The sequence below is a fragment of the Ooceraea biroi genome, chromosome 3 (genome assembly GCF_003672135.1).
Source record: "Ooceraea biroi isolate clonal line C1 chromosome 3, Obir_v5.4, whole genome shotgun sequence".
Classification (NCBI taxonomy): Eukaryota; Metazoa; Arthropoda; class Insecta; order Hymenoptera; family Formicidae; genus Ooceraea; species Ooceraea biroi.
Window position 1 is genome coordinate 10370323 of NC_039508.1, and position 26837 is coordinate 10397159.

Sequence of the window (26837 nt, forward strand, 5' to 3'; positions counted from 1 at the left end):
CATGTTGGAGTCAATTACCACCCGATTTGGCGGCACGATGGTTAAAGTTTGACCGAACCAAGGAAACGCAGCAGGCTTCTGAACGCGCGTTTGAATGCGAATTGCCTGCGCAGGGAAAGCGGTTTGTTTGAATGCCGGTATTATTGCATTGCGCATGTCAAACATGTGTTCTTCCGTTTCGCGCCTAAAACTCGATGCACGTCTTTGCGTGTCCTTACCTTGCAGGATCTGCTTGACGTTCTTCCAGTGACATGGGTCTTAATACTGAAATAAAGAACCTTTCGGTAGGGAATAGCAATCAGCTTTCCCTGAAAACGCCGAGCAAGGATGCCCCGCGCGGGAAGATGCACGTTATCAAGCGCAGTAAGTTGCAGATTAACCACGACGAGCGTTCGACACGATACATTTATGTTCCAGAGTGCGAAATCTCGTTGTGATACATCAATGATATGCAATTATGATATTGTTAGATTTTATTACAGAGCGTTGTATTAATGGAAATTAGATTTGAATGATTCATAACCTAAAGATTCTTAGACTTTGACGAAAATAATTTTTCGAAAATTTTCTGCTAATGTGATAATATTATTTTGACGATACGCACAAGTTTCTGAGTAATCATAAAGTTTTTAATGAAAAATGTAATGTAAGGCAAAGTTAATTAAGAAGCCTTCTTTTCACTAGATGGGCGCATGGAGGATGTTCATTTCGATAAAATTACATCAAGAATCGCCAAGCAGTGTTATAATTTAGATATGAATTACGTGGACCCAGTATGTATCGTTTGCATGAAATACAAAAATGTTTAATGTTACAAATTTGTTTGCGACGTGCAACAACTTATTATTTGCAGTCCGCCGTTGCGATTCAAGTGATACGTGGTTTATATTCTGGAGTAACTACAGTCGCATTGGATAATCTTGCAGCTGAAATTGCGGCCACTATGGCAACTAATCATCCTGATTACGCAATATTAGCGGCACGAATTGATGTGTCTAATTTACACAAGGAAACCAAGAAGAGCTTTAGTGGTACGATACATATTTTGCCTATATTTGAACCTATTTCTCATCATAATATTCTTAATACCAATGTTGTGGTTCACAGAGGTCATGCATGATCTGTATAACGCAAAGAATCCTATTACAAACGAACCGACCCCTATGATTAGTGAATATTACTACAACATTATCAAGGACAATGCGGAGAGATTGGATTCTGCTATAATATACGACAGAGATTTCAATTATAATTACATCGGCTTCAAGACGCTCGAGACGAGTTACCTGCTAAAGATTAACGGCAAGATAGTAGAAAGGCCGCAACAAATGCTGATGAGAGTGGCCGTTGGCATTCACGAGAACGATATCGAGAAGGCTATAGAGACGTATAACTATTTGTCCGAACGATATTTTACGCACGCCTCGCCAACGCTCTTCAACGCCTGTACCAATAATCAACAGATGTCCAGGTAACTGTAATTAATTAATAATTAATTGATTTAATAACGTTATTAATTATCTCTTCTATGATGATTGAACGATTTTAATAAGATTTGTTTACTTACAGCTGCTTTCTCTTGACGCTCAACAACGACAGCGTAAAGGGTATATATGGCATGCTGAAGAAATGCGCGCTCATCAGTAAATACGCTGGTGGAATAGGATTAAATGTGCATTGCATCCGTGCGAAGAACGCGGAAGATAGATACGACAAGGAAACCTACGACCAGATCTCCATTCTGAAGTTGTACAACGACATTGCTATTTACGTCGATCAAGGGGGCAATAAGAGACCGGGCGCGTTCGCTATTTATTTAGAGCCGTGGCATGCCAATATCTTTGATTTTCTGGAGCTCAAGAGAAATATTGGTAATTGTTTTAGCCTCCTTCCTTTTTCTTTCGTCAGAAATGTAAGGCGATGGATGGAGAGTTAATTTTGGTGTAATAAATAAATGCTCTTCCGCAGGGGACGGAAACATGCGAGCAAGAGATTTGTTCTATGGTTTGTGGATACCGGATCTCTTTATGGAGCGCGTGTACAGTGATGACGTTTGGAGCCTGATGTGTCCGTATGAGTCTCCTGGGCTGGCCGATGTCTGGGGTGACGAGTTTAAGGAGTTGTACACTAGGTACACCACTTGCATACTAAAAGGACTATTTTCTGTTTCCCTGATTCTGATTTAATTTGTACGAAAATTTTACTTTCCATTGTCTCACTTTTTGCAGGTACGAGAAGGAGAGTCGTTACACGAAGCAAATCAAGGCTACGGAAATATGGCTCGCCATTCTCAGGTCGCAAGTAGAGACCGGAACGCCGTACATGCTTTACAAGGATCACTGCAATGGAAAATCGAATCACCAGCACTTGGGCACGATCAAGTGCAGTAATCTGTGCACCGAGGTTATTGAATATTCCAGCCCTGACGAAGTCGCCGTGTGCAATCTAGCGTCCATCGCTGTTAACATGTTCGTCAATGCGAACGACAAAACTTTCGATTTCGATAAACTTAAAACAGTCGCGAAAATTGTCACCCGTAACTTGGACAAAGTGATCGACGTCAATTTTTACCCGATACCGGAAACGAGACGGTCGAATCAAAGGCACAGACCTATTGGTAAAGTTATGAACAATATATGATTTTATTATAAATTATTTAGCATTACAATCAAAAATATGAAAATGATCATCCGTCTCAGGTATCGGAATACAAGGTCTAGCGGATGCGTTTCTGCTAATGCGACATCCGTTCGAGAGCAAAGAGGCGAAAGAACTTAACATTAAAATCTTCGAGACGCTTTACTACGGCGCCCTGGAAGCCAGTTGCGAGTTAGCTGCGGAGAAGGGCACGTACGAGACGTATCAAGGTAGCCCAGTCAGCAAAGGCGTAAGTTTGCAGCAATATTTTTATAATCGCGGGACATTGGTTCACACTGCGTAATCAACGATGTCTTCCTCCTAGATCTTGCAATACGACATGTGGAACGTTAAACCGACAGACCTGTGGAACTGGGAGGACTTGAAGGCGAAGATCGCGAAGCACGGAGTGAGAAATTCGCTTCTGATAGCGCCGATGCCGACGGCCTCGACGGCGCAGATCTTGGGAAACAACGAATCCATCGAGCCGTACACGAGCAACATCTACGTGAGACGCGTCTTATCCGGCGAGTTCGTCATCATCAATCCGCACCTGCTGCGAGACTTGACCGCGAGGGGTTTGTGGGACGGAGATATACAGAACGAGATCCTCGCGAATTTCGGATCCGTCCAAGTGAGAATAACAATTTTAACCATCTCTTTCTGTTCCTCGCATCAGTTTGTAGTACAATTCTAAGGAGAATATTATTGACAGAATATCGATCGTATACCCGATGATCTGAAAGTGCTGTACAAAACCGTGTGGGAGATATCGCAACGAGTAATCCTCGAAATGGCAGCTGATCGAGGCGCTTTCATCGACCAGTCGCAATCGCTGAACGTTCACATGGCGGAGGCGACGACTGACAAGCTCACGTCAATGCACTTCTTTGGCTGGAGAAGTGTAAGTTCTATGATAACATCGTTGCTGCATTTGAAAATGTTGAAATAAAAGATGCAGTAGAATCGTCGCGTGCACCATTGTATCTACAGAGTTTTTAATTTAATTTTAAAGTTTTTAGTTTTTTTAATTTATAATTTTAATCAAATTTAGCGGGAAAGATCCTTCTAATATTAAATTATAGAACAGACACTTTAAATTATTAAATTTTAAATTATTAGAGAACACTAGATTTAATATAAACTCTAGAAAAAATACTTCTACGTTACAGGGCTTGAAGACTGGCATGTATTATTTGAGAACAAAGCCAGCCGCAAACCCTATACAGTTTACAGTGGACGAGTCGAAGCTGCGGAATCGCGATCTGGTGTCCAATACTTCCACCGTCGGCAGTACTCCGACGAAGTCGCCCAAGCAAGACGTGAACGGCGACAGCAATGCCGCTGAGAGGCGGAAGCAAATAAATCAGCAGGCGAGCAAAAACTTGGAAGCGATACTCGCTTGCTCTCGTGAGAACGGGGATGCCTGTATGGCGTGCAGCTCGTGAGCGCTTTGCTACTTTTATATCTTTGTTTTTATGTCAAAGAAAATACTTGAAGTGTTTTCTATTTCTGTACATTATATTATAGACGAGAGGAGTTTTTTGCACGTATATTCTGTACTTAATTGTTACTGACGCACGTATACATGAGTATTTTGATAAATCTCAGAGTATATTTAGAGCAAATAAAATACTAAAATTCTTTATAAGACTCCACAAAAGTCCGAATCGTACTCGTCCCTTGGAATAAGCTTGCGGAAGATAAATTTTTATAAGCTGTTTTATTTCCTAATTATGGAGCATCTTCGCAGCTCGCAGCAAGATCAAACGAAATTAAAAAGTGAATGCTAGAATGTTTTTTATTAACGTTTTAATTCATAGTTAATGTGAAGAAAACTTGAAGTAATCGGAGCGAGATGGCTCATCGTAATTCTATCCACGGACATCTATAAATGCGACACCTCCGGAAATTGCGGCGCATCGAATGTCACTAGCTAGGGACACGTGGCATCACTGGCCACTCGGCGCAGTGGCCACGGAGACGACGCAGAACCATATTTATTTTGGTTTGGAAATTAGTCCGCAGGAGCCGAGTGTGACGTGTGCGTGCATTGTCTGGCCGTGCGACTCGCACCCACTCGTCGGTCGGATTTCAAAGTACTTGCTCATCGGAGATTAAGAACTGAGAAACATGACCCGTAAGTTAAGCCAAGACTCGCAACGGTCGGGAGTATTTCCGTGCTGCGACGATTCGAAATCCGAATGCAATGGAAGAGTGGGAGAGTCATGAAGCGCGCACGAGGAGTCACTCGTAACTTTCGCGGCTACCATTGTCATTAACAATTAATAGGGTCAGCGAAGCGATGAGGAATCCGTAGGCGCTCGCGAGGCTCGTCGTTACTCACGCGACGAGTCGCGACGAGAATAATTCGCCGAGGAAACATGCGCATCTCCGACGACGCGCTCCGAATTTTCTCGGGAACATTGTCACGAGCGTTCGTTACACGAAGAGTGCTCTCGCAGGGAACGTCGATTATTTTAGAGATGATAACGACGGACAAAAAGCTTTCACGAACTCGCAAATCTGGACGGTCTCACGGACGGGAAGAAAAAGGGGAGGGATTTCGATTTGGGGAATCGAGGAAGAATATTGAATTACTCTTTCTGTCTTTCTCTCTCTTTCTTTCTCTTTCTCTTGGTATTTACTTGACGCACGCGTTGATTTTCGGAAATTTCACTTTTAACCTCGATGCATAAAATTACGTTGGGCAATTCGCGTTCACACTGTGAATGTCGACCTCGAAGGAACTCTTATCAGATTTTGAGGCCGTTGTCGCCGAGGCGGTGTTCGATTCTACAGTAGATACGGAGTAGTACGAGGAGCATGGAGAATGCTTGATGGCGTGACTCACTTCACTGCTCACTTGCCGCCATCTTGTAGCAAGTGGCAACGCTATATTGAATGGAAAAAAAAATAATAAAAATTCCAAAGTAATCGCGAGTAATTCAGTTTCGCGTTGCCGATCGCGGAGCAGACGGCTCCGTGGAACGTTCCGCGGTGATTCTAGAACGCGTTTTGCAACAACGCGAACGTTTACGTGCACTCGCGAGTGCGTCACCGCCTACTAGTGCGGTGGAACGTGATTTTAAGTTGCCTGCGCATGCGCAGACGGCGCGCTTCCGACTAACGCGGCGTTCGACTCTGACGAGCGCAAGTTTCGCCGAAATTAGACGATTAGACTATTGTAGATTTAAAAATTTACATCGGGTTTTTGACTGTCGAAATTTAACTTTGCCGCAGGCGGAAATCAACGTGAACTAGCACGAGCCAAGAACTTAAAGAAAACTGTCAAAAAGGCGGCGGCCGAGCAAGACAGTAACAAAGGTCTCTCCCTGGAACAGCGCAAAGCACGGTAAGCTTTCTGCGAAGCGAAACAAAAATTCTGTTTCATTGAGAAATTAATTCAAAATGTCACAACACCATTTTGCCGAAGTGGCACGTACGATATTTTTAACCGCGATCTGCGATTCTTGCAGCGACGCGGAACGAATGAGAGAGAAGCAACTTAAGAAACAAGGAGATCAAGGAGACAACGCGAAACAGGCGGCGGGATAATTCAACGGAGGAGGAGTGCACATTTTTACGATAAGGACGACTGTCATCCGATATATGGCTACGTTTAAGAAATTCACGATTGCAAGAGAGCGAGCTGCAACGCTGAATGTTTCACAGGTACATGAAAAGGAATCACCATGTTTCTGATGTTAGAGAATCTTTCCATCGTTGGCCAACAAACGCGTGTTGGCCACATGACAGACCGCAGGACCTAGCTTCAATTATCTCGTTTACATATTTACATATTGCTCACGGGAAAAAAAGGAAACAGTTATAGTCAGTGTGTATAAAACTCGATATTACACCTCAATTCAGTCAAAGAAAATGCGCGTTTGACTGGTTTCTCTAGGTATAAGGATATTAATTAAATATAATAACGATGTGCTCGTAGTACTAATTTTTAATCTGTAAATTCAGACTTTCACTTATTTAATATGTTATTATGTAATTAAATGTGTAACGAGTGAGCGACCATTTAGGGCTGCATGTCCTGCTATCGTTCCCTCACACTCGTAATAAATTGTTCAAATTTTAACAATATACACGTACGAGTTTTCAATCTCTCATTTTCACCCTCATGACAAATGTGTAATGTATAGTTTTACTCTTCATGATGCACTAGAAGGATCATTTTAGTTCCTACTGAGAGTATACCTTAAAAGTTGAAAAAAAGAACGGAGGTTACAATTACAATTATTTCCCATATTTTTATTGCACTTTCCCAAAAAGAGTACATTTTCTTAGTATGCTAATTTAATTTTAATCGCGATTTCATAACTTTGCTTTAATTACAAGTATTCGGAATATTAACATTGAGTCGAATGAGAATGGTGTACAGGATGATTCGATAAATGTTATTGCGGTGGAAGACCGAATCTTAATCGCTAATAACTTGGCGGGAAAAGAAGAAAAAAAATGTACACTATGCTATGTGACGGACGTATTATCTAGCTTCTAGAGACCAAACTGTTCGTGGAGTAACATTCTGTGCAATCAAAAACGCCGAAATCCAGAGTTGTTTTGTCCGAGAGAATTATATTTAGATTTACCAGAGTGTATCTCCGCGTTCTAGCACATCTATAAGCAAAAAACGTTCCAATCGCCTTTTTACTCTTTCGTTTTGGCTCGTAATATGCGAGGAACAACACGCTAAATTGAGCATTTACTTAATTATAGTAGTAATAATTATACTACTAGTACGTGTTAATTATTGGAAGAATTTACATGTGTGATACTTTAATATTATGTACGTAAGTTATTTCCGTTCAATATAAGAACCTGGTTTTCCAATGTATCAAGCCCGGGTATCAAGCGACCGTATACGCGCGCATATATACGCAAAGTACAATCGCAGATAGTATCCTTTTTTTATCCGCAATCAGTTTTAGACCGCTGTCAATTTATTGCGCGCGCTTTCACTAATGTATGGCTCAATTCAGGATAATAACAAGTTGTTCTGTCTTGTAATATGAGAAATTTATATTGAGATACATAAAGATATCAGTTTTCAAAATTTCATATTATTGAGTTAAGAAATGCTCGACGCTTTTATTGAACATCTAAAATTACTTTCGATATAAATTTAACTAATTTTATTAAACTCGCTGTCGTTATTAATTCGAGTTTCAACTGAGTCCTAGTACAGCGCCTCGAATATGCTCACAATACCTTAATAATAATACAATTATCTAGAAATGGGCGGCAGAATGCTGTTTCTTCTTCCCTCGTCTTTCCTGTTAATTACGTCTTTACAAGTGTTTTCCGTATACATATATGTAATTTTTATGATATAATCAATACATTGCAGTATAAATATTTGCTTATGTCTATTTCGATGATGCAACGTTTTCTCTTGCATATGGATAAAAGTGTGATCAAAATGCGATATTTTCGGGACGATAGCTTCGAAAATTCTGAAGGAAAATTATGTTTGGAATTGCAACACCGCACCGTGGAAAAAGTGCTGACCGAGCTTATCTACTGCATGTGTGTTGCTACTTATCATTACAACACTATATTCGTAACAATAGCACCATATTTGTATTGTTCTTAGGTAAATTATGTATTGCGAATATTGAACAAATTCATATAAGTATTTCATGCTGTAAAGCACTTGGTTATCCGGAATGTCTCGAAATATTACGTAAAAGCAGTTCTCTTGTGCTAGAAAATTATGCGACGGGAAAGTCTGTTTAGTCAGATTCGACAAATGTGATCTAATTATTTCCAGATAATCTTTCTACCATTAAAGTTTCAATTAACTTCTCTCACAGTCAAATTAAAATAGTAAACATTTTGTACTTTATAATTATATTCCGTTTAATAGATTCGGTAAGATATATTCCAATTTCGTTACTTTCTCTTTAATTATATACACATATATATGTGACAATTCTGGAAATCTATTAAAATCCATATAACTACTTAATATAGCACACAAGAATAAAAAAATTACATTAAAAAAACTGAATAAACCTAAAAGTAAAATTTTTTAATAGCTCGACTATACATAAAACCAACTCAAAATACATTTGAGACCAGATTTTTCTCCAACATCATTAAGTATAGTGCCTTTAAAAAGTTTTTAAAAACGAGTTGAAGAAAGATTCGCGAACATTTACTACAGTCGTGTACGTATAACGCAAAAAATACATTTAAAGTGCATTTTCTGTCATCTGAATTTCAAGTTCAGTATTTTTGTAGAACGAGTAATCTTTTTAGATACTTGTTTTGTAGCAAATAAAGCAGATCGAATTATTTTATTTGTCAGAACGAACGTGTACGTTGCGATATTCGTAAAATCTGTGATGCAGCAAAATTGCTTACACGTCTAATGCCAATCTACATCGTACGTCTATAAACAATATTGCGTGCTAATATGCAGAATCATGTGAGATGTCAAGAGTACGAGACGCGACTTGCGTCTCTTTCATTTTCCATCTAATTAGCGGTATATGGAATGTATGCAAATACTTGTGGCGATCGAGTAAACTTTAGAATCGTTTCTTTAGGACAGCGTCCTTTGGAAACCTAACAAAGGGATCCTATTCCCCTTCGCGTAACATTTACACGAATATCTCTGCAACTTTTGTCATCACAAACAAAGAGAAAAGAAAGTTGCAAACACGATTACGCGAGTCTTGTCTTTAAAGCGAAGATAACATAGGAATTAATTTACTTCTAAATCTTATCTGCGTCTGATTGTGTTATATGGACGGTGGAAACCGGAGGGAGACGGTTTAATCGATCTCTCGCGTGCATTCGATCAGCCTTTCGGAATTACGTCAGTTTCTCACGGTTTCTATCATGAAGCACGAACGAAGCGCAAAGAAGAGAACAAGCAAACGCAGTCCTTCAACGAAAGCCAAGCTCTTCGAAATTAACTAAGGTACTAATCGCCTTACTACGCGAGTCTTCGCTTTCTCGATAAACGAAAAAGAGAAGAAAGAAAAGAGACACGTTCTCCTTCGGTTGCGCATGAATCTTTCGAGAAGAATGACTGGTCGGAGTAGCGGGAAGCAAAGAAATTCCGAGTTCGCCCGGCTTGCACGATGCAACTCCTTCACGGGCCTAAAGGTTCCTAAAAGTTCAGAGAGCATATTGTGCAAGTCTGGGCAACGCAGTGCGAGTGCGGATGCGACGGATGCGACGGCGGAGGTGGCGGTGGTGGTGGTGGTGGCGGCGGTGGTGGTGACGGTGGCATGTAGAGCCAGCCAGCGCCCGCTGGCCAGACCGCGGACGGTGCTGAAGACGTTGGAAGTAGTGAAGTATTGGTACCGCCTCCAGCACTGACGTGCGACGTCGGACCACTCTCTACTCACATCACCTGAAACGAAATAGAAAAATCCGTGTGATTCACGAATAACGTTTCTTGAATTGCGACTCTCGCAGCGATCGGGATCTTTAACGGTTTAATGACCGGAACTCAATGTTTATTTTAGAATTACCGTTTCCTAACATTTTCAATGTGCGCGATTACTGCTTCGAACAACTCGGATATTTCGAGTACGCGTACATAATCATAAAAAAGGAAAATAAATGAGTTGCAGGAATTTATATCACCGTAATGAATAAATATCGCATCCAGAACACACATAATGCTGTTTACACTTTATGCAAAATTAACTTGGTATTGCGCCATCAATTCCTACAAGATGTTCCACAAGTGACACGTAATTGTACATTACTAGAAAGAAACTCTACTATTAAAGAATCCAATAATATATCATTATAATGTTATTTTAATTAATGTTACTGACAAGCATTTTAATAACAGATAATTACATGGATGTAGACGTTACAAAGTTTTAATATTGACTCCTTTTTTCCTCCAATTTCAAAATCAATTACAAAATGCAGCGCGGAGAGAACTTAACTTGCAAGCAGCTTATAATCAATGCGGCAATATTAGTGCAGAAAAAAGCTGTCTATTCAACAATCTAGCTATCTCCGTTCGTAATTATATAATATCGACATAATGAATAGTTCCGCGAACGTAATTACGACCAATAGCGTAAGATTTCAGCCGAGAGTTCGGCGACTCGAATTACGTTGAAAGCTCTGGTTTCGTCACGTAATTAATCGCGTCAGCGTGCCTGTAACGTGCACAGTTAAAGTACGACAGTATCCACGTATCGGTACCACGGGGATCGAAATGCAGCTCGCGTATGTAATATCGAATTTTGATTTACAGTAATACGACATATCTCGCGGCAACGCCGTGAATTACGACGATATTGCACCAAGCGTCGCCTATCCCGCGTTAGAATCGCGAAGGGCAGTGGACATACCTGCAATATCTGACTCGCTTCAAAGGCCGTTCCGGGCAGGAGTATAACCGGGGTACTAACGTGTCCGCTCTCGACGCATATCATGTTTGGGAACTCGTCGTCACCGAAATCCGGGATGTCGCGCGCCTTCTCCTGCCAGGGATTCCAAATGACGGTGTCGGGGAAGTTGTACTTCTGCACGCGCATTTTCCTACCGGATACGACGTTCGTGATGATGTGCTCCGGCTGCGTGTTCTGGTAGATCCTGTCGGTCCACTCGCACACCGTGACGACGTCGCGACCCTCTTGGAAGATTTGGTTATCCCTGGTCTGCGTGCAAGAACAGAACGTCTCGTCTCAAACGACGCGATAATCGTTTCAGCACTCTCCTCGATTCGAGTCGATTCTTCCTCGTTATTAACGTTGAAAAATATTGTTGATTTGAATTTATTAATAATATGTAATTGGCGAGGGTAGGAAGCGATTTGTTTTACCTTGTCGACAAACGTGCACCCGTGCAGTCCCGTGATTTGGCACCTCCTGACGTCGGGCACCTTGAAATAAGTGTGTAACAGCAGATTAAAGCTGAACGTGTCTTCTCTGCTGGGATTGTAAACTCCGATATTGAAGTGCAGCTCCTTCTCGCGCAATATTAGCCTGTACGTTAACCTGAACTGTGAATTCCACAACGATCGCGTGAATTCGCTGTCCATTATCGAGAATATCGCTTCGATGTCACCGCTGGGCAGCCGTTCGGGCGACTTCTCCACGTTCCAACGAATAATCCTGGCGAAACCGTGGGGTGGCCCAAACGTCCATGCTCCGAATTGTGCTGCATGAATAACGCACGCACGTCGATAAATATCACTGCCATTTTCATATATTTTTAACTTAAATTGTCACACTTACGGAAAACGAACGGTATTCCGCCTCTAATGGCCTTCTTTCCATCGAATACAGCTTGCTTACTGAAAGACAAAGAAGGAGACTTTCATTGGAGAGAGAGAAGTTGAAAAAGAACAAATATTCTCGGTTGTAAAGTTTAGATTATCGATCTTTACGTCTTAATTATTAATTGTTATATATTAAACTCTCTTTATTCCTTGTTATTTAACAAGACAAATATTCCGCAAATTCGGAAAGGTGATATCGAAACCAAAACCGATGCAAAATTTTATTCGCTCATGCGTTTACTCTTCTTGTGCATCACCGGTGCATGGGTATTATCTATTATTTTCCCCGTTGTAATAATAAAAAAACGAAACTGTTGAAGAATTTACGGACGAATAGCATCTCTTTTTTGTTGTTCGCTGTTAGCGTTGCTATCGTAAATTGCGCGCATATCAGATGTCAGATTAATGAAACCGCATGATGTACAAACGTAGACGATGTTATACAAATATTCGGTAACTGGACTAACGATTTACATCAGGAAGAAAAATAGAACAATCGAGTACAGGTAGTAAGCAAAAATCCATAGTAAACTCTTGTGCTTAAATCACCATTGTTACAATAAATAACATTAAAAATGGAAAGAAGAGAAAAACAGCGAGAGACGTTCCTCATGTTTTTGCATTCTCCACGTCTCTACGTGTCGTATGCGCGACGTAGAGATCCGTACGCGAAAACCCCATCGTCTCGTTTAACTAATTTACGAGTCAGGTCGAGAAACAATGGTCGTACGATTCGCGAATTGAATTTCTCAATAGGGGAAACGTTCTACAGCTAGCTGCACCGTTTAGGTCGAAAATGAAAGTGAATCTCTCGAAGGTCGGCCGAATCGAGTTACTGCCCTCGTAAAGGGAGAAAGAAGAGGCCGTTTGGTCGTTTAGTGTTCACCGTTTTCATTCCATCGATTCGCTTTAGCTCGTAATGATCATTCCGTGGATAAATAAGTAATTACGGTATCTCGTTGTAACGCGGCTAAATACTTAATTTGTAGGACTGACAAGGAAGAACCCTCCCGAATATTTGTCCCGCCGTATATGGGGTTGGTTAGTCGCTTGGAGTAGCTAATAGGGAACAGAAAAAAATTCCTCCTACTTAGTAACAGACAATTAAGCCGTTTTTTGTGTACACTTGTAATTATCGTAATAAGAGTAATGCTCGTGCCGACATTAGGATATCTTTTCTCACTACTTCGATCTTAGAAAGTAAATTCAAGTAAATTTGGTAACTCGATTCTCTTTCTCGAAACGTTGGATCGTCTTAAGAATCATCAAGTAAATCTTGATGATTCTTTTCGCTAGCGAATTCAGCAGTGGGAGCGGTTGATATCGCCATACCACGAGAGAGAGACAGAGATATTGCGCGTTGCGTGAACGGAGGGAAAAGGAGAAAAGAGGGAGGGAGAGAGAAACTATAAAGCCGGAGGGCTGATGCAGGATGACCATTAGTCAAGCCTGTCAGGGGCCGCGGAGATGTTCTTAAGAAGAAGCTCGAGGATACACTCGGGATCCAAGGCTACGGGAGGAACGCGCGAAATCGAAATCCGTATGTATCGTTACTGGATCAAGTCCGTGCGAAACCGTATAATCTTCGATTCGTGCGATTAAAACGTCCCCCGTGAAATTACCACGAAATCATGCACATTCAGAAAATTCGCACCAACGAATACCAAGCAGACCGCACCTCGGAGGATTCACGAGATGCGCATTGAGTCATCAATTAATGCGATGATCAATGAAAATTATTCTAAATAAAAATAAGGGCTCGCACGATTGAATGGGAAGAGTGAAGATTTTCGAATAACGATTCCTTTACTTATAGCTTCTAATGTCCGCTGATTCTCTCCGCGTCGCTTTGTCAATCAACGATGAAGTTAATGACGCAATGGCGATTCCGGAACACGCGCCCTTCGTCGCCATCGTATCCCCTCATAGCAATACGCGATGTAATCCATTTCCCTGAATGCGTAAACCGCGAAGAAGGAGGAGAAGGTAATCCCATCCGTTTGCACGATCCCGAGGCGAATGGAACAGACGAACGGAGATAGAGAGATGGACAGATAGATGGATCGCGACAACCCGAACACAGTCACACAGCAGGGACGAAGAGGACGGCACACGGAGAAGAAGAGAGACGACAGCCAGAGAGGAACAGAGCGAAGAACCAGCGAGGGGAACGAGAAAGAGACAGATAGAGCGAACTTATGCCGGAGAGAGAGGACGAAGAGGGCAAGGAAGCAAGAAGGGAGGATGAATGCGCGAGTGGGAGGGCTGAGGGGTGAGGAAGCGAGAGAGGGTAGAACGATGTACCACCACGAAGTACGACGACGCGGCGGTAGGAACGCGGCTGACGCCGAGCAAAAACGATCGGCGCTGTCTGCCATGCTTTTTGCGGGCATCACAGTTTCCAACCTCTCTCCTCCTGGTCGTTTCTAGCTGCTGGTATCTCTCCCGTTGCCGCTCGCTACGCCGGCACCCAATTCTCGACGCGGTTACGCCCGGCTACCACGGGATATCGTCGCCCCGCGACGAGTATACAGGGTGCCCGGTAATTGGCGGTGCGCGATCGGTGCACCACAGCGACATGCAGGTGCAATTTGTCCTGCCTCGACCAAGAGAATGGCCAACACTGGTCCCCGCTACAATCAGCCGAACCGGGGAGAATTTTTCTGACGTGTATTAATACTCGTTTTTTCGGGGGGAACCCGAAAAAAGGTTCCGTACTGGTTGGTCTGGTTGGGGCACACTAGTAGTATCGGAAAAGTCGCAAGGAACACGAATATTCTCTCATACGTGGACGGGGTAAAGTCTTGTATCATCGGTTTCGAAAGATACATCATCCGCACAGGATGACACGGTCTGTTGTACGATGTTGCTCGAGGGGGTTGCACCCGGGGGAGACGCGAGGGAATAAGTTGGGTGAATTAACGTTCACGGCACGTACCATGGCGTCTGTTATGCGCAATGCATTTTTTTTTCAATCGGCTTCTGCTTACAGTCGAACAGCGCGAATCGGGTTCATCCGCCGATGAATCGACGATGTCGTCGGTATTCCGAAACGTGAATATTCAAGGATCCCCTCACGTAGCGTTCTTGTCGCGGTCTAGACTCTATACGTGTTCATTATCTTGACTGCGAACAGCGAAAAGGAGATTCGCGAGAGCATCAAGAAGCATCTGCACGGCGAATGGCTCGAGATTCGCGGCACGGGAAGAATATTAATGAGCGGACAGGTGAAAAATTACCCTTCGCTTTAATGAATCGTTAGCAAGTCGGAGATGCTAAACAGCGGCGAATCGTCGATACGCGTTGAAGAGAAGGAAGGAGGAACGGATGCGGATGACGGGCTCGTGAGATATTTGCCTACGATTTCGACGAGTGTGATGAAACACGCAAGGAACCAGGAGCGTTATGCGGAAATCACGAACAAGATTTATTTCCCGATGAACTCTGCAGCCAGCAGAACCGCTGATTGATATTACACAGAATTCACACTTGGATTTTATGAGGATTTAACCTTAAGTCGTCCACTGCAGAGATGACGAAAACTAAATATCACCTTGCCTTGCGCAACATGATGAGTGTCATATTATAATTAAAGCGAGATATCTAACATCGATTCGTTTCTCTCGCGATTTCCTCGACTTCTGAAACCTTCGCGATATTATAAGGAACATATTCTTATTCACGCAAGTAAGCATAAAAATTGGTGTCAAGTAAAAGAAGATATCAGCGGGGTCTCAAATATTATCTCTTCGTTCCATTTTATTGACGCGATCCTCGATGAAGGACGAGTTTGCGTGCAGTGTTCCCTCCGTGCGTCGTTGACGATCGATGACGTTTCACAAAGATCATCGCGCGTCAGGTTTTACTTGTTTTCGCAGTCAGATCAATCACGACTTTTCTCCGCGAAACAGGTAGCTCATGTCGAGTTCGCGATAACATACATTTATGTTCGCGAACACGCGCACGCGTGCACGCAAAAAGTAATTATCCGCACGACAAAGTTATACGCGAAGCGTCATGAATCGACGATTATTATAAATAAGGTGTGACTGCGCGCTTTTGCGGCCGTGGACGATTACACGGCGACGCGATGTGGCGCTTCTTGCACGGAGACTCACTGTGTCTCGTATCCCCAGGAGCTGGAACGAATCCATCAGAATTGTACGAACGCGCGTCGCCGCCGCACGATATTGTGCAACCACGCGCTTGTGCAACCCATCGCAATTTTCATAAAATCGCTCGTGGCCGCGCACACATAATCACAGAAAAAAATTTTAGAGAACGCAATTATATCTTCACGTGCTGGAACTGGCACGTGTGATGTGATGAAGAATGTAGTTGCTATACTGACGCGACCGACGTCATATCATATTGCGAGAAAATGATTTATCGCACCGGTAATGAGCATCGATCGCGTGCTGAAACAGTACCATAAATTTTCATAAATTATCAAATGACATCTTCTGATTTCGCATTTGGATTTCTCATCGTAGAATTGATTGGCTAGAATTTACCGATTCTAAGATAATATTAATCGTCATTAACAGCTAAAACTTCTTCGACGAGTTTCGCGCTAGGGCACTTCGCCTCGAGTAACTCGAGCCCTCGAGGAGGAGCCTTCAGTGCGCAAAGATGCGGCAAAATGCGAGCAGCGGATGCCATGCATTATAAGTGCATTAACGTGCTGGCGGCTCGGCCATCTGCTGCGATCGCGATTTACGATCGGTCAGTAAAATTCTAACGAGAATCTGCTTCAGAGTAGCGCAACCGAGAATTATCGTGAAAAACTAGACTACTTCTGCGTCTGAGGACCCAGACTAAGCAATGCCGATCACATTTTGCACGAAAAACGACAGACTGCATGTTACTTTTATCGTATCGTTCGACTTGCAGTCCGATGAAATCGCGCTTTGGCATTGCACGTCGAACGTAAGCGCGAATAAAATCGCGCAAGTGCAAGGCCAAAGTGTAGACCACAAGTGAAAGTGCGTGGTCGAGTCCGGAGTCTCGCGAGTGTACGTCAGTTTCTATGAACGTAATAATGGACGTCTTCTCGGTACGGCCGGCACCGGTGGTTTGGATGACGAGAGAAAAAGAAGAGACTGTGAACGGAGAGCGTATAATCTCTGCGCAGTTATCTTCTCGTTATCTGGGGCAACGAGCGGCTGTCCGTGCTGGCGGTTTCCCGACACCACCGGCCTCGCGATGATTATCGATGATGCACAGAACCCGAAGCAACGCCTTCCCCTGTAAAGAGCGTGGCGCTCCCTCTCCGAAACGAGCGGGCAGAAATGAAGCCACAGTCGTAAATAAAATCGAACGATCCATTTTCCTTGACGGAGTGACGGATATCGCTGTCTTCTCACTCGCTCGCGACCTCAGGGATCAGCAACCGCTCTTTTTCCGAACTGGACTTTTCTTTATCTTCCGAATCATATTCCATGCGGATGTTCAGAAATTTCTTTGTCAGTATTTGGGGATATTTAACGATTTAATTTTTATGCATCCCCCGAGGTTGCCTAAAGACACCCGGTACGTGTCGAAGATATCCGCTTCGAGTCTCGCCGAAGCCAACGGTTTTTGCGTTTTCCCCGGATCCCGGCAGGAGCAGCGGTAGCACCAGCAACAGCAGCAGTAGTAGCGCTAGCACCAGAAACAGCAACAGTAGCAGTAGCAACAGCAGCAGCAGCAGGGCGAGGCTCCGCAGGGTTCACGAGCTTCTCTCTACTCGCAGCCAATCCCCGCGTCGTGCTAGTCTACCACCACCGTGAAACTTTGTTTAACTAAGGGCAGCAAGAAGCAAACCTATTTATACTAGGTTGGACGCGTTCGCGGCGCACGGCCACGGGCGTTGCTGCTCTTGTCGGACGAAGTTGCTTCTACTCGGAGCGATCACGGGAACCTAACGGACGCTGATAAACGAGGGAAATATGCCCGGCAAAAAGACCGTCGTGTAATTTTCCGCCGCGCTCGTAAATTCGCCGCGAGCAGATAACGCGCTGCCCCGAAATCAGACGGAACGAATTCACCTTCTTGGCCACGCTGTGCTGGTTTCTCAGCTCAGCGAGTTTCCGTTCTCTGGATGCACAAATTCGCCTGACTTGCACCGGTTGGAACACGCACGTGACATGGTTGTTACGTGCTCGTTAAAAACACGTAGCATCGCAGCATTCTACCTTTCTCTGTAGATATAGTTTTTCGCTCTTCTGAATTAAGCACACTAAGCTACGAGGGATGAAAATGAAAATGAGATATGCAAAAAGTTGAGTTGTCCGTCGTAATATCCCCCTCCCGCCCCCTCCACCTGCTTGATGTCGCGATCGTAAATCCGAGGTGAATGACATAAATGGATAATTGGGTTGGATAAGATATAGCGAGAAAGAATATTTATGGAATCTAAAAGCAAATGTATTCGTTTGCATGCAATAAATGTCCAACGGGTAATAAGATCCAAGTGAACGTTGGGTCAAGTAACAATCAAGTAACAAAAGAGAAAAATCGAGAATTGAGAGCTTCTGGTTCATGACATAAGATACACAGACATTCGTATTAACTTTAGAACGGTAGTGGTGGTTATTCAAATTTAAACGTGGTAGTCGAGGATTATTGCCACGTTTATTGCCGAGCCGCAATAACGAGCTGATTTGGCGGTTCCTCGCGAGTTGTACGCCGGTGCATAAGTCGACATAAGTGAACGAGTGGGCCGTGGTTGAGGGAATTCTTCGGCAGCGATGCCGTCATCGCTGCCGCTGCCGACGGGATTTTCAATCCCATCACACAGCCGCCGACCGGACATCTGAATTTCGCTCAATCACTAGTAATCGAGCGGCTTTTAAAAGCGAAACTGAACGCCAGTTTTCAGCTACTTGAAACAATCATCTTTCTCGATCGAGACGTAGAACGAATTCTCGAAATTGCAAAGAGCTGATAAAACAAGAAATGAAATCGATACGATTCTCATTGCAACAAAGTTTGCTCTTATGAATTTTCTATAAATGAAACTTAGAGCCCGACGTTACATGTTGAAACACGAAAGTACGAGCCTCGATTTTCAAATAACAAATGTAACGTTGGACGAATCCTGGACCTGCGAGGAAGATTTGAACGCAGCATTTCACTTCGTCCAGCAAAACACGCAATTATTTTACAGCTTAAGCCGCGCGTTCCGCCTTGAGCGAGTTCTTGCTCGCGTCTGCTCGCGCGGAGCTTTTTCGCCGTTGAGTTTGTTGGCTTGCGCGCGCGCTCGTTCCGTTCGCATTCGCTCGGGATAACTTGCAATTAGCAAAAAAGCCTCGTTCCCTTTGCATTAGGCGCAATTGTGTCATTCACGGCAGTACGTTTAAAAGATCGTTGCAGCCGTTCGCTCGTGAAGGCAGAAAAGATTCCGCCAACTCGCGTAAAGTCGTACGCTAGTGATATGGAGACCTTGCGAGTCGAAGATCTTGAATCGCTACTCATTAGGTGTAAAAGTTTCAGTTTTATAACGCAATTTCCTGCACCGTTACCGTCGGATGCAAATTGCGCAATTTACATTGCAACAAATCTGATCTAAATACATAAATTATAAAACCTGATTAGCTGAACACGTGTATTATTGCGACTATACTGTTGTGAGCGGAGAGAAAAATCGATAAAACCTTGTTTCATACTTTGCACTTTTATACGATATCGGAATGTATGGGATGACTCAACGTACTCGCGTTCGCGTGACGTGAAACGAAAGAATAAGGAAATCACACAGATTGATGAGAAGCAAGACACTTGAAATAAAAAATATTTTTACATTACAAATCTATGACGGTTATGCAAGGGTGACAAAAATTGCGAATTTATATTTATAGATATCAGAAGCGATCAACTGGCAAAGCTCAATACACAGATCTCAAGAGACAACGTGGCAGAAGAATCTTATTTGTACAGCGAAGAACTATTCATGCGCTAAGAAAGAACACGAAGCAACAACTGAGAAGAGAAGAAGTGGCCGAAGTAAATCTTCCACTCGTTTAGTATGTTTGTTGAGGAGATGAACTGGTGGATGAGACGATTTGTATTCTTCGGATTACACTCGGAGACGGGATTTTCTCATGCCCCTCGTGAAATCAATCCCTCTCGGGGTGTATTTTACGATTGAATCGAGTATCTAATAGGACCATGATGGGGATTGGAGTGTCGATTAGAGATCCGTGGTATCGAGACGGCATTATCTAATCATTAACCTGCGTGTGGCTCGCGTTTACGTGTCTTTATATTTTTTTTCTTTGTTTTCACGATATGAAGTGCCACCAGCGCGGCGAAAGCTATGCTCGTGCGTTTCACCGTGCTGATATTCAATGGTTTTTCTTGTTTTCTTTGCATTTTCTACATCTCCAGCTGCATTCGGACGAAATCTCTAGAAGCTTTTACGCGCGCGCGCACTGACGCGGATTCCGCGCGCGGAATAAAAAACGGGGGGTCGCTCGCTCGAACTTCTTTCCACCCGGTATAAGGCAGCGATGGGTTATAGGCTGGGCCGTAGACTAATGATCCCGCTGGCTGCGGTTTTTGCCGGCATTCTACAGCATTCCCATTCAACTGGATTCTGCTCCGGAGCGCTTCGCGCGCACTATTTTCCCTCCACTGTGAAGCACTGCATTGCACAAGATCGGCTACGGTATCGTCCCGCGCAGTGCACTTTGGATGTACATCTTAGCGCTCTTAATTCGCATTGTCGTGGCGCGGATTCGGCTGGGCGAATGAAGGCGTGCGCCCAAAATAGCGCCAAAAAGAGCTAAAATTTGACTTACGAGACTCTATTTTATAATGATAATTGCTGCTTTAGCTATATAGCCACATGCCATGTGCAAATCCACATTTTTCATTTGACTCCTGCCAGGCGAATATACAAAATCCCTTTAAATGCATTCTTGTCGCGTTCTCTTCGTATTGGATAAATAATCGATGGCAGGTCATACGAGATTCATCTCGTACGGGATTGTCATCCCGAAGAACACCGGAAGCGCAGCCCAGTCATATCAGCCAGTTTTTTATGTCAAAATGATGCTTTTTACATGTTAGATAAGCGTGTGACCACGCTATCGCGCTCGTAAACGCGTTCGCTTGCTAAGCTGATGGCAAGTGGGTGGTTCAAGTTTCGATTGCACCTCGCGACAATAACACGAGGTGCGTTAATGGAAGTTGTGAATAAACGGATACGCTTAGACCATGCTCCACCGAGCAGCATGCTTATAATGTGTTTCATTTTCAGAACGAAAGAAAAAGACAGATGTGCCCTCGGAAAAGATTACTTTGTCCGTTGATAGCCGCGTTTCGTATCATCCTTTTATTTTTCAATTTTGAAAATAGCAGTATTGTATAATAAAAAATTCACGATTTGAATAAAGAATCGCAATGTGGAATTTCCACGTCTATAAAGGATCGCGTCGATGAGAGGTAAGCAAAAATAATCGCGACGTAAGTATCGATTGTCTCATCTCGACGCGGCCAATGGTCAAGCTCATGAAACGACGCACCTTTGAAGCGGTTTTCTTTTTTTCTCTTTTAAGATCAGTCTTCTTCATCTGGCAAACGTAACGTAACGTAACGTAACGTTCATCGGAATGATAATTATCGTCCAAGTTCAGCGCACAAACACGAGCGTGCTCGCTGACCACGCGCAAAGAGTATCCGTCATCGGTTATCGTCGCGGTTTCGCCTCTCCGGCTGTTTCGTCGTATTTCTAGCGCAAATCTACGCTCTGAATAAACGACAAAAAGGCGAGACGACGGCTGGCGCGGTATCATTAGCGTTCTCTTTCTCCCAAACCTCTCTCCTTTCTTCCTTTATCCGTATCGTTCTTTTCACGGACTATTGTGTTTTTTCCATGTCTGTCTTTATTGCGAGTTCTCATTCGTTTTCATAAGATTTTCGCATAACAGTGCGCAAAGTTTGTCATACTTCCTTTTAATATAAGCTAGCGCAGTTGGTTTTATTTTTTGTAAGACAGATTTTTGCTTCTGATTGTTGGTTTCAGTTAAATTTGCAAGTGTAAATTACAATGCAATGTGTCTGATCAAAGCAAGTCCACTTACATTGTTCGTATGAGAGACGTCGCTGGACTAACGTATGTCTTTCCAAAGTCTGAAGAAAGAGTCCTCCAAGTGCCTTTGCATTACCACTAGAAACAGACGTTCCCGCCATATGCTCGGCACAAACCAATCCCCGACGACAAAGACGTATGTGGTGTCAAATACACGCGAATGCGGGAACATTTCTAATGTGCCACTGCACCGTCTGACATTCTTTATATGGCTCATGTGTGGCTGTTCCCCTTATTTCTGAGAAAAGCTATAATATTTTACGTTACGGAAAAATAATAATATTTTAATTACTCTGTGTTAATCAAAATCCTGTCAATATAATAATAATAAAAATATGCCACGTGCGAGAAAGCGTCATGTATAAGTTACATACGTAGATCTAATCTTTAAACGATCAAACAGGAGAGTCCGCGGAGAGACATTCTAAAGTGCAAATAATGCAGATACAGTTTGCGACCTCGTCGAGTGCACTTATCATATATCGCGCGTGTTTGAACGAGATTTTCTTTATCGAGACACGTGATCCTCTCCTCCGATCAAATTATCTGATTCTTCTCGCGCGTTGCGTAGTGACTGTCACGCGACCGCGATGAACCACACCGTTCACCGACGGCTCGAGAGAAACCTCTGATCCAAAAGTCGAGCTGAAATTTCATGGTCGGCAGGCATAGTCCTGCCTGCAGCCATTAACGACATTTTCCTTCCACGTCCCTTTCTCCTCCCTCCTTTCCTTCTCTTCCTCTCTCACGGGATATGTGTGTACGTTTCCATGGCGCGTCTTTAGGCGTGGTGAGGATAGACGAGGGACCCTTAATCATCGTCCCATCCCTCCGCCAAGATGAATTGTGCATTTGTATACCCCTTTCGCTCTCCCCGGTGCGCTTCTCCGTCGCGTTTCTTGACTCGCTCCAGCTATTCATCTCTGTCGTGTCCCCTCTCGCATTCTCTCGCTCTCTCTCTCTTTCTTTCTTTCTCGTTTCCTTTTCGTTTCTCTCATCCTCCCCCTCCCCGATCGCTCTTTGTCTATTCCCAAAAGAACCGAAGAACAGTTAGGTCACCCCACTGTCTTGCCATCGAAAGGGGTTGCGTAGCCCGTAATGTGTCTACGATTCTCGGCTCAATCACGCCGGACGTACCCTTCCGCGTTAGCAGCCCGTTGCAACGATCTTCTGGATCTCACGAGGTTCAAATCTCGTGATTAAAATATCTGAACTTTCGAATCAAGTCTACAATCAAGCGCGCTCAAATGTTTGTTTTTTATAATCATCACGTTGTCTAGATTAGTATTCGCATGCATTGGCGAATCTGTGATTCTCCTAATTGCCTTAACGCCCTAACAGAATTTCAGTTGCAGTCCGCCGTTCATGCGTCGTCGCGCTTCGGTCCTGATTCATTTCCGTTTTTGGACCCCGTGGACGCAGATGTTCGACGAGGGTACGTCCACATCCGCGGAGCGGACCATAAGAAACGAGAAATAGACATACTACACGTGGTGCTCTCATGTTACCGACAGTCCGCGTACGATTGGTCAAGTTTAGAATGGCTGATTCATCATCATCATCATCATCAGTTCCAATCACATTTTAACGATCGTCTCTTTTAATTAGTCGAAAACCTGTTTTCTCCTGCGTAAGTCTCTACAAGTTTCATGCGAATGCATAATCTTACATCAAGATTGAGATGTTATAAATATATAAGCTTAATTAAATAACATATTCTTACTTGTTGCTTTCACATAAGTGAGCACGTAACATTAAACATTAATTTATCTGACGTTATTAATTAAAATTAAAACCTCATCTTTTCGGTTGATACATGTCATTAAAGTACATATCTCGTATATTGCGGCACGCTGCTTTGCGATTGCTATCATACCGCAACCGGACATACCGACGTAACTTTTATAGCCGTTCCGAGGGAAATTGGAGTAAATTACGAGCGTGTTTGTCGAGCGTCTTGTATCGTCCGTGTACGTATGTATATGTGTGTTGCTCGCTACCGTTAAAATTTCTCGATGGCGCTCCTGGGACAGCCATGCTCTGACAACAGTACGATGATTCGCAATTGCATTCGCGAACCAAATTTTGGACAATACGCGAGAAAAAATTAACAATGCTTTCTCAACTTTTTTTGTGTAACTGAAACAAAATTCGTAACAGCGTATCTGGCCTCTTTACACAAGCTTTAAAAATAACATTCGATTTTGTTTCGTAACAGTAACACAATTGCTCGCAGATTGGCATGTTCAATGTTGAAAGTTAATTTCTCATTGAGTTTCACACTGTCATCGCTCCGATAGTCGCGGGTCTATCACAAAACCCAGTCTCGACAGCGGCTTTACAGTCGGAAGGACCGATGACTGGCAAGCGACGAGGGGCCCTGAACTCCGTGTATAAGGTATGTACTGGTCCAGAGAGCGCCCTTGCCTTCGCTCCGTCAGTTTTTTCATCGTCTGCTCTCGGGCTGCCGCTTTTAAAGCGATCGTCACGGGCACCGCGCTTTTACGCGGTTCTTTCTCGGCAGGTGTGCGCGCGCGCCTTCTCTTGTGTCTCTTCCTTCTCATGCTATGCGCTGCATTGTCGCCAAGAGAATGATAGTATTCCATTCGAAGAATATAAAAATATTTTATAAATCGAGAATATTTTATAAATGTATGTATATGTCGCCAACATAATTTTTCTCCATTTCATATATAATAACTTTTTCGCTAATCCGATGTTGATCCTTCCTCCTTCAATGTCACAAACGAGTTCTTTTCGCTTGCTTTATATAAAGTACAAAGTACATTCGTTTCTCGTTAATCAAACTAGCGAAGACAGGTCACGTGTTAAAAATTTATTTATTTCATTTATTTCTGGCGAATTTTATTGATGTACCGATGAAATAATTTAAATCTCGATATCCATCTTGTTATTGATCAAGTATTAGGTGTAATATTATACTTTCTTTTCTCATTGGCGCGCAATAGTGCAGCATCAAGGTTCAAAATTGCGAAAATTGCCGAGTGTTGATGTATTCATAAAAATTCTGCGAATTTAACCGTATTACGAAAGTTGTTTTGCAACCGTATTACGAAAGAGCGGCGTTATTCATCTTACCAATATAACTATTAACTTTTTTGCGAGCTCATGTAATATTGTTTCGACGTTATAATTTAGCGTCGTTGCACGATCGCGCTAAGCGTATTCAATCTCATCTGAGATGCGTAACCTCGCGCGTAACCTTACAACTTGCGTCAACGTTTACTTCAACGATTCTAGACTACGTCTTACAACCTGTACAGGATGATTCAAGAAAGACCGGCATTTTTGCTAGACGCGCTTTGCAACTGCATTGTTGTTTGTCGCCAGGTTCTTATTCTTGATCTTGATTCACTTTAATTCTCAAAACTTTGATAGTTTATCCATTTCAAGCAGACATGAGAGATAATCAAGTACTAAAGTACTAAGCAAGAAATGATGTATTAAAGTCATATGAAAAACAAAAGCAGGATGCATAAATCGGTTATTTTTTAAGCGGCAACCGATCGCAAGAGTCGTCCGTAAAAACACAGCCGGTTCTGCCTGTCAGACCGATTGTCGCACGGTGAAAGTGTCTTGTGGGTACTCACCTGACGAACAGCTGTTCCTGATTGTTCACCCGCCAGGACACCACAGTGGCTCCTGCAAAATGGAAAATTATGATCAGTATCTCGAAGCGATCGCGATAGGCGCGAAGTGAGTCGAATCAACGATGACACGTGAGGCTACCGCGCGATGTATCGCATCGCCGCCGCCGCCACCGTCGCTATCGCGAGGTGAAGATACCGCAAGCCTGGAGCGAAGATGCGCACTCACACGACGAGGAACGGAGCACAGGCATGTGATGCACGTAATTTCACCGTCGAATCCGCATCGGAACGCGGCCAGCGGAAGCGCGATCTCCGTCGCGGTCGCGTTCGCACACCGACGCACACCGCCGGCGTGACCGGCGCGAAATCACGCGCGAAAAGCACGACGGGACGTCACGGAGTTTTCATTCATTCGATGCGATTCCCGCGCGACGTTACCTCGATAGATCGACGGAGATTCGCGCTTGCACAGGTGCGCGCGCGCGCGAGCGCACGCACGCACGCTCGCACGCACATTACGCACACGATGCATGCACACACATATGTATATATATGTACACACAGATACACACACCGTGCAAATTGATGGTGCAGGTGGTGTTGTTGCCCCTGTCGAGCACGACAACGCTTGTAGCCGCTGCCATGTTTGAGCCGTGAATGCGCCGCCGGCCGGCCGCGGCCAACCTTTGTCCGACGCCCTCGGGCTCGCCCCCACCCGCGCGCGTCACAGTACCGTCGCCCTACGCGTGGGGTGCCACGCGCCGTCGCGTTTCAGGGCGCCGACGAGCTGGAATCAAATCTCAAAGCAACAATCGATCAACGGTACGTATTGTAACCTATATCGACGGCCAAATGTGAGATTCGATAAGATAACGTTTCGCATTTTTCAGAAAATTCTTACGCAGGTAAAGTAGAAACCGCTACTGCTCTCAGTCGGTAAGTTGTCAGTCCTTATATAATTTATTAATAAAAATATTATAAATATGCCAGCGTATGTAACGGATAAAGAGAGAAGAAAATATTAGAAGGCTAGAAAAGTTTTATATAGATACTAACAGACTCCAATGTTGTCCTTGAAATTATCTGTATCAAAAATCAAAAAATATAATCACATCTGCCCGACATTGCTAATGTCAATCACTGTTGCCGGTAATGTCGATCACGAATTTTTAGTTCCTTTGAATGATAGCCCTTTCGCATAGAAACTCAGTAGTTACTACAGCATTCCCTTATG

General features: G+C 43.5%; 2 protein-coding genes across 5 annotated transcripts; one reads left to right on the forward strand and one right to left on the reverse strand.

The window, feature by feature from the left end:
* The first annotated feature begins 99 nt into the window (after window positions 1–99).
* Window positions 100–6737, forward strand: LOC105276888 (ribonucleoside-diphosphate reductase large subunit). Of its 4 annotated transcripts, XM_026968178.1 has the most exons (13): window positions 166–363; window positions 685–773; window positions 854–1031; window positions 1108–1471; window positions 1570–1871; window positions 1969–2131; window positions 2229–2617; window positions 2700–2887; window positions 2963–3271; window positions 3353–3541; window positions 3810–4014; window positions 5881–5992; window positions 6117–6737. In XM_026968178.1, the coding sequence occupies exons 1-13, from the start codon at window positions 252–254 to the stop codon at window positions 6193–6195; spliced, it is 2679 nt and encodes an 892-aa protein (XP_026823979.1). In that variant the 5' UTR covers window positions 166–251; the 3' UTR covers window positions 6196–6737. The 4 variants fall into 4 exon arrangements, with proteins under 4 accessions (XP_011333180.1, XP_011333179.1, XP_026823979.1 ...); XM_011334878.3 differs by lacking the exons at window positions 5881–5992; window positions 6117–6737 and adding an exon at window positions 4461–4773 and having other exon boundaries at window positions 100–363; window positions 3810–4081; XM_011334877.3 differs by lacking the exons at window positions 5881–5992; window positions 6117–6737 and having other exon boundaries at window positions 100–363; window positions 3810–4290.
* Window positions 6738–6878: 141 nt separating this feature from the next.
* Window positions 6879–26284, reverse strand: LOC105276890 (glucose-6-phosphate 1-epimerase). The gene is made up of 6 exons (XM_011334880.3): window positions 26178–26284; window positions 25604–25655; window positions 11874–11932; window positions 11459–11796; window positions 10986–11294; window positions 6879–10021 (listed from the first exon to the last, which is right to left on the reverse strand). The coding sequence occupies exons 1-6, from the start codon at window positions 26245–26247 to the stop codon at window positions 10013–10015; spliced, it is 837 nt and encodes a 278-aa protein (XP_011333182.1). The 5' UTR covers window positions 26248–26284; the 3' UTR covers window positions 6879–10012.
* Window positions 26285–26837: the final 553 nt, after the last annotated feature.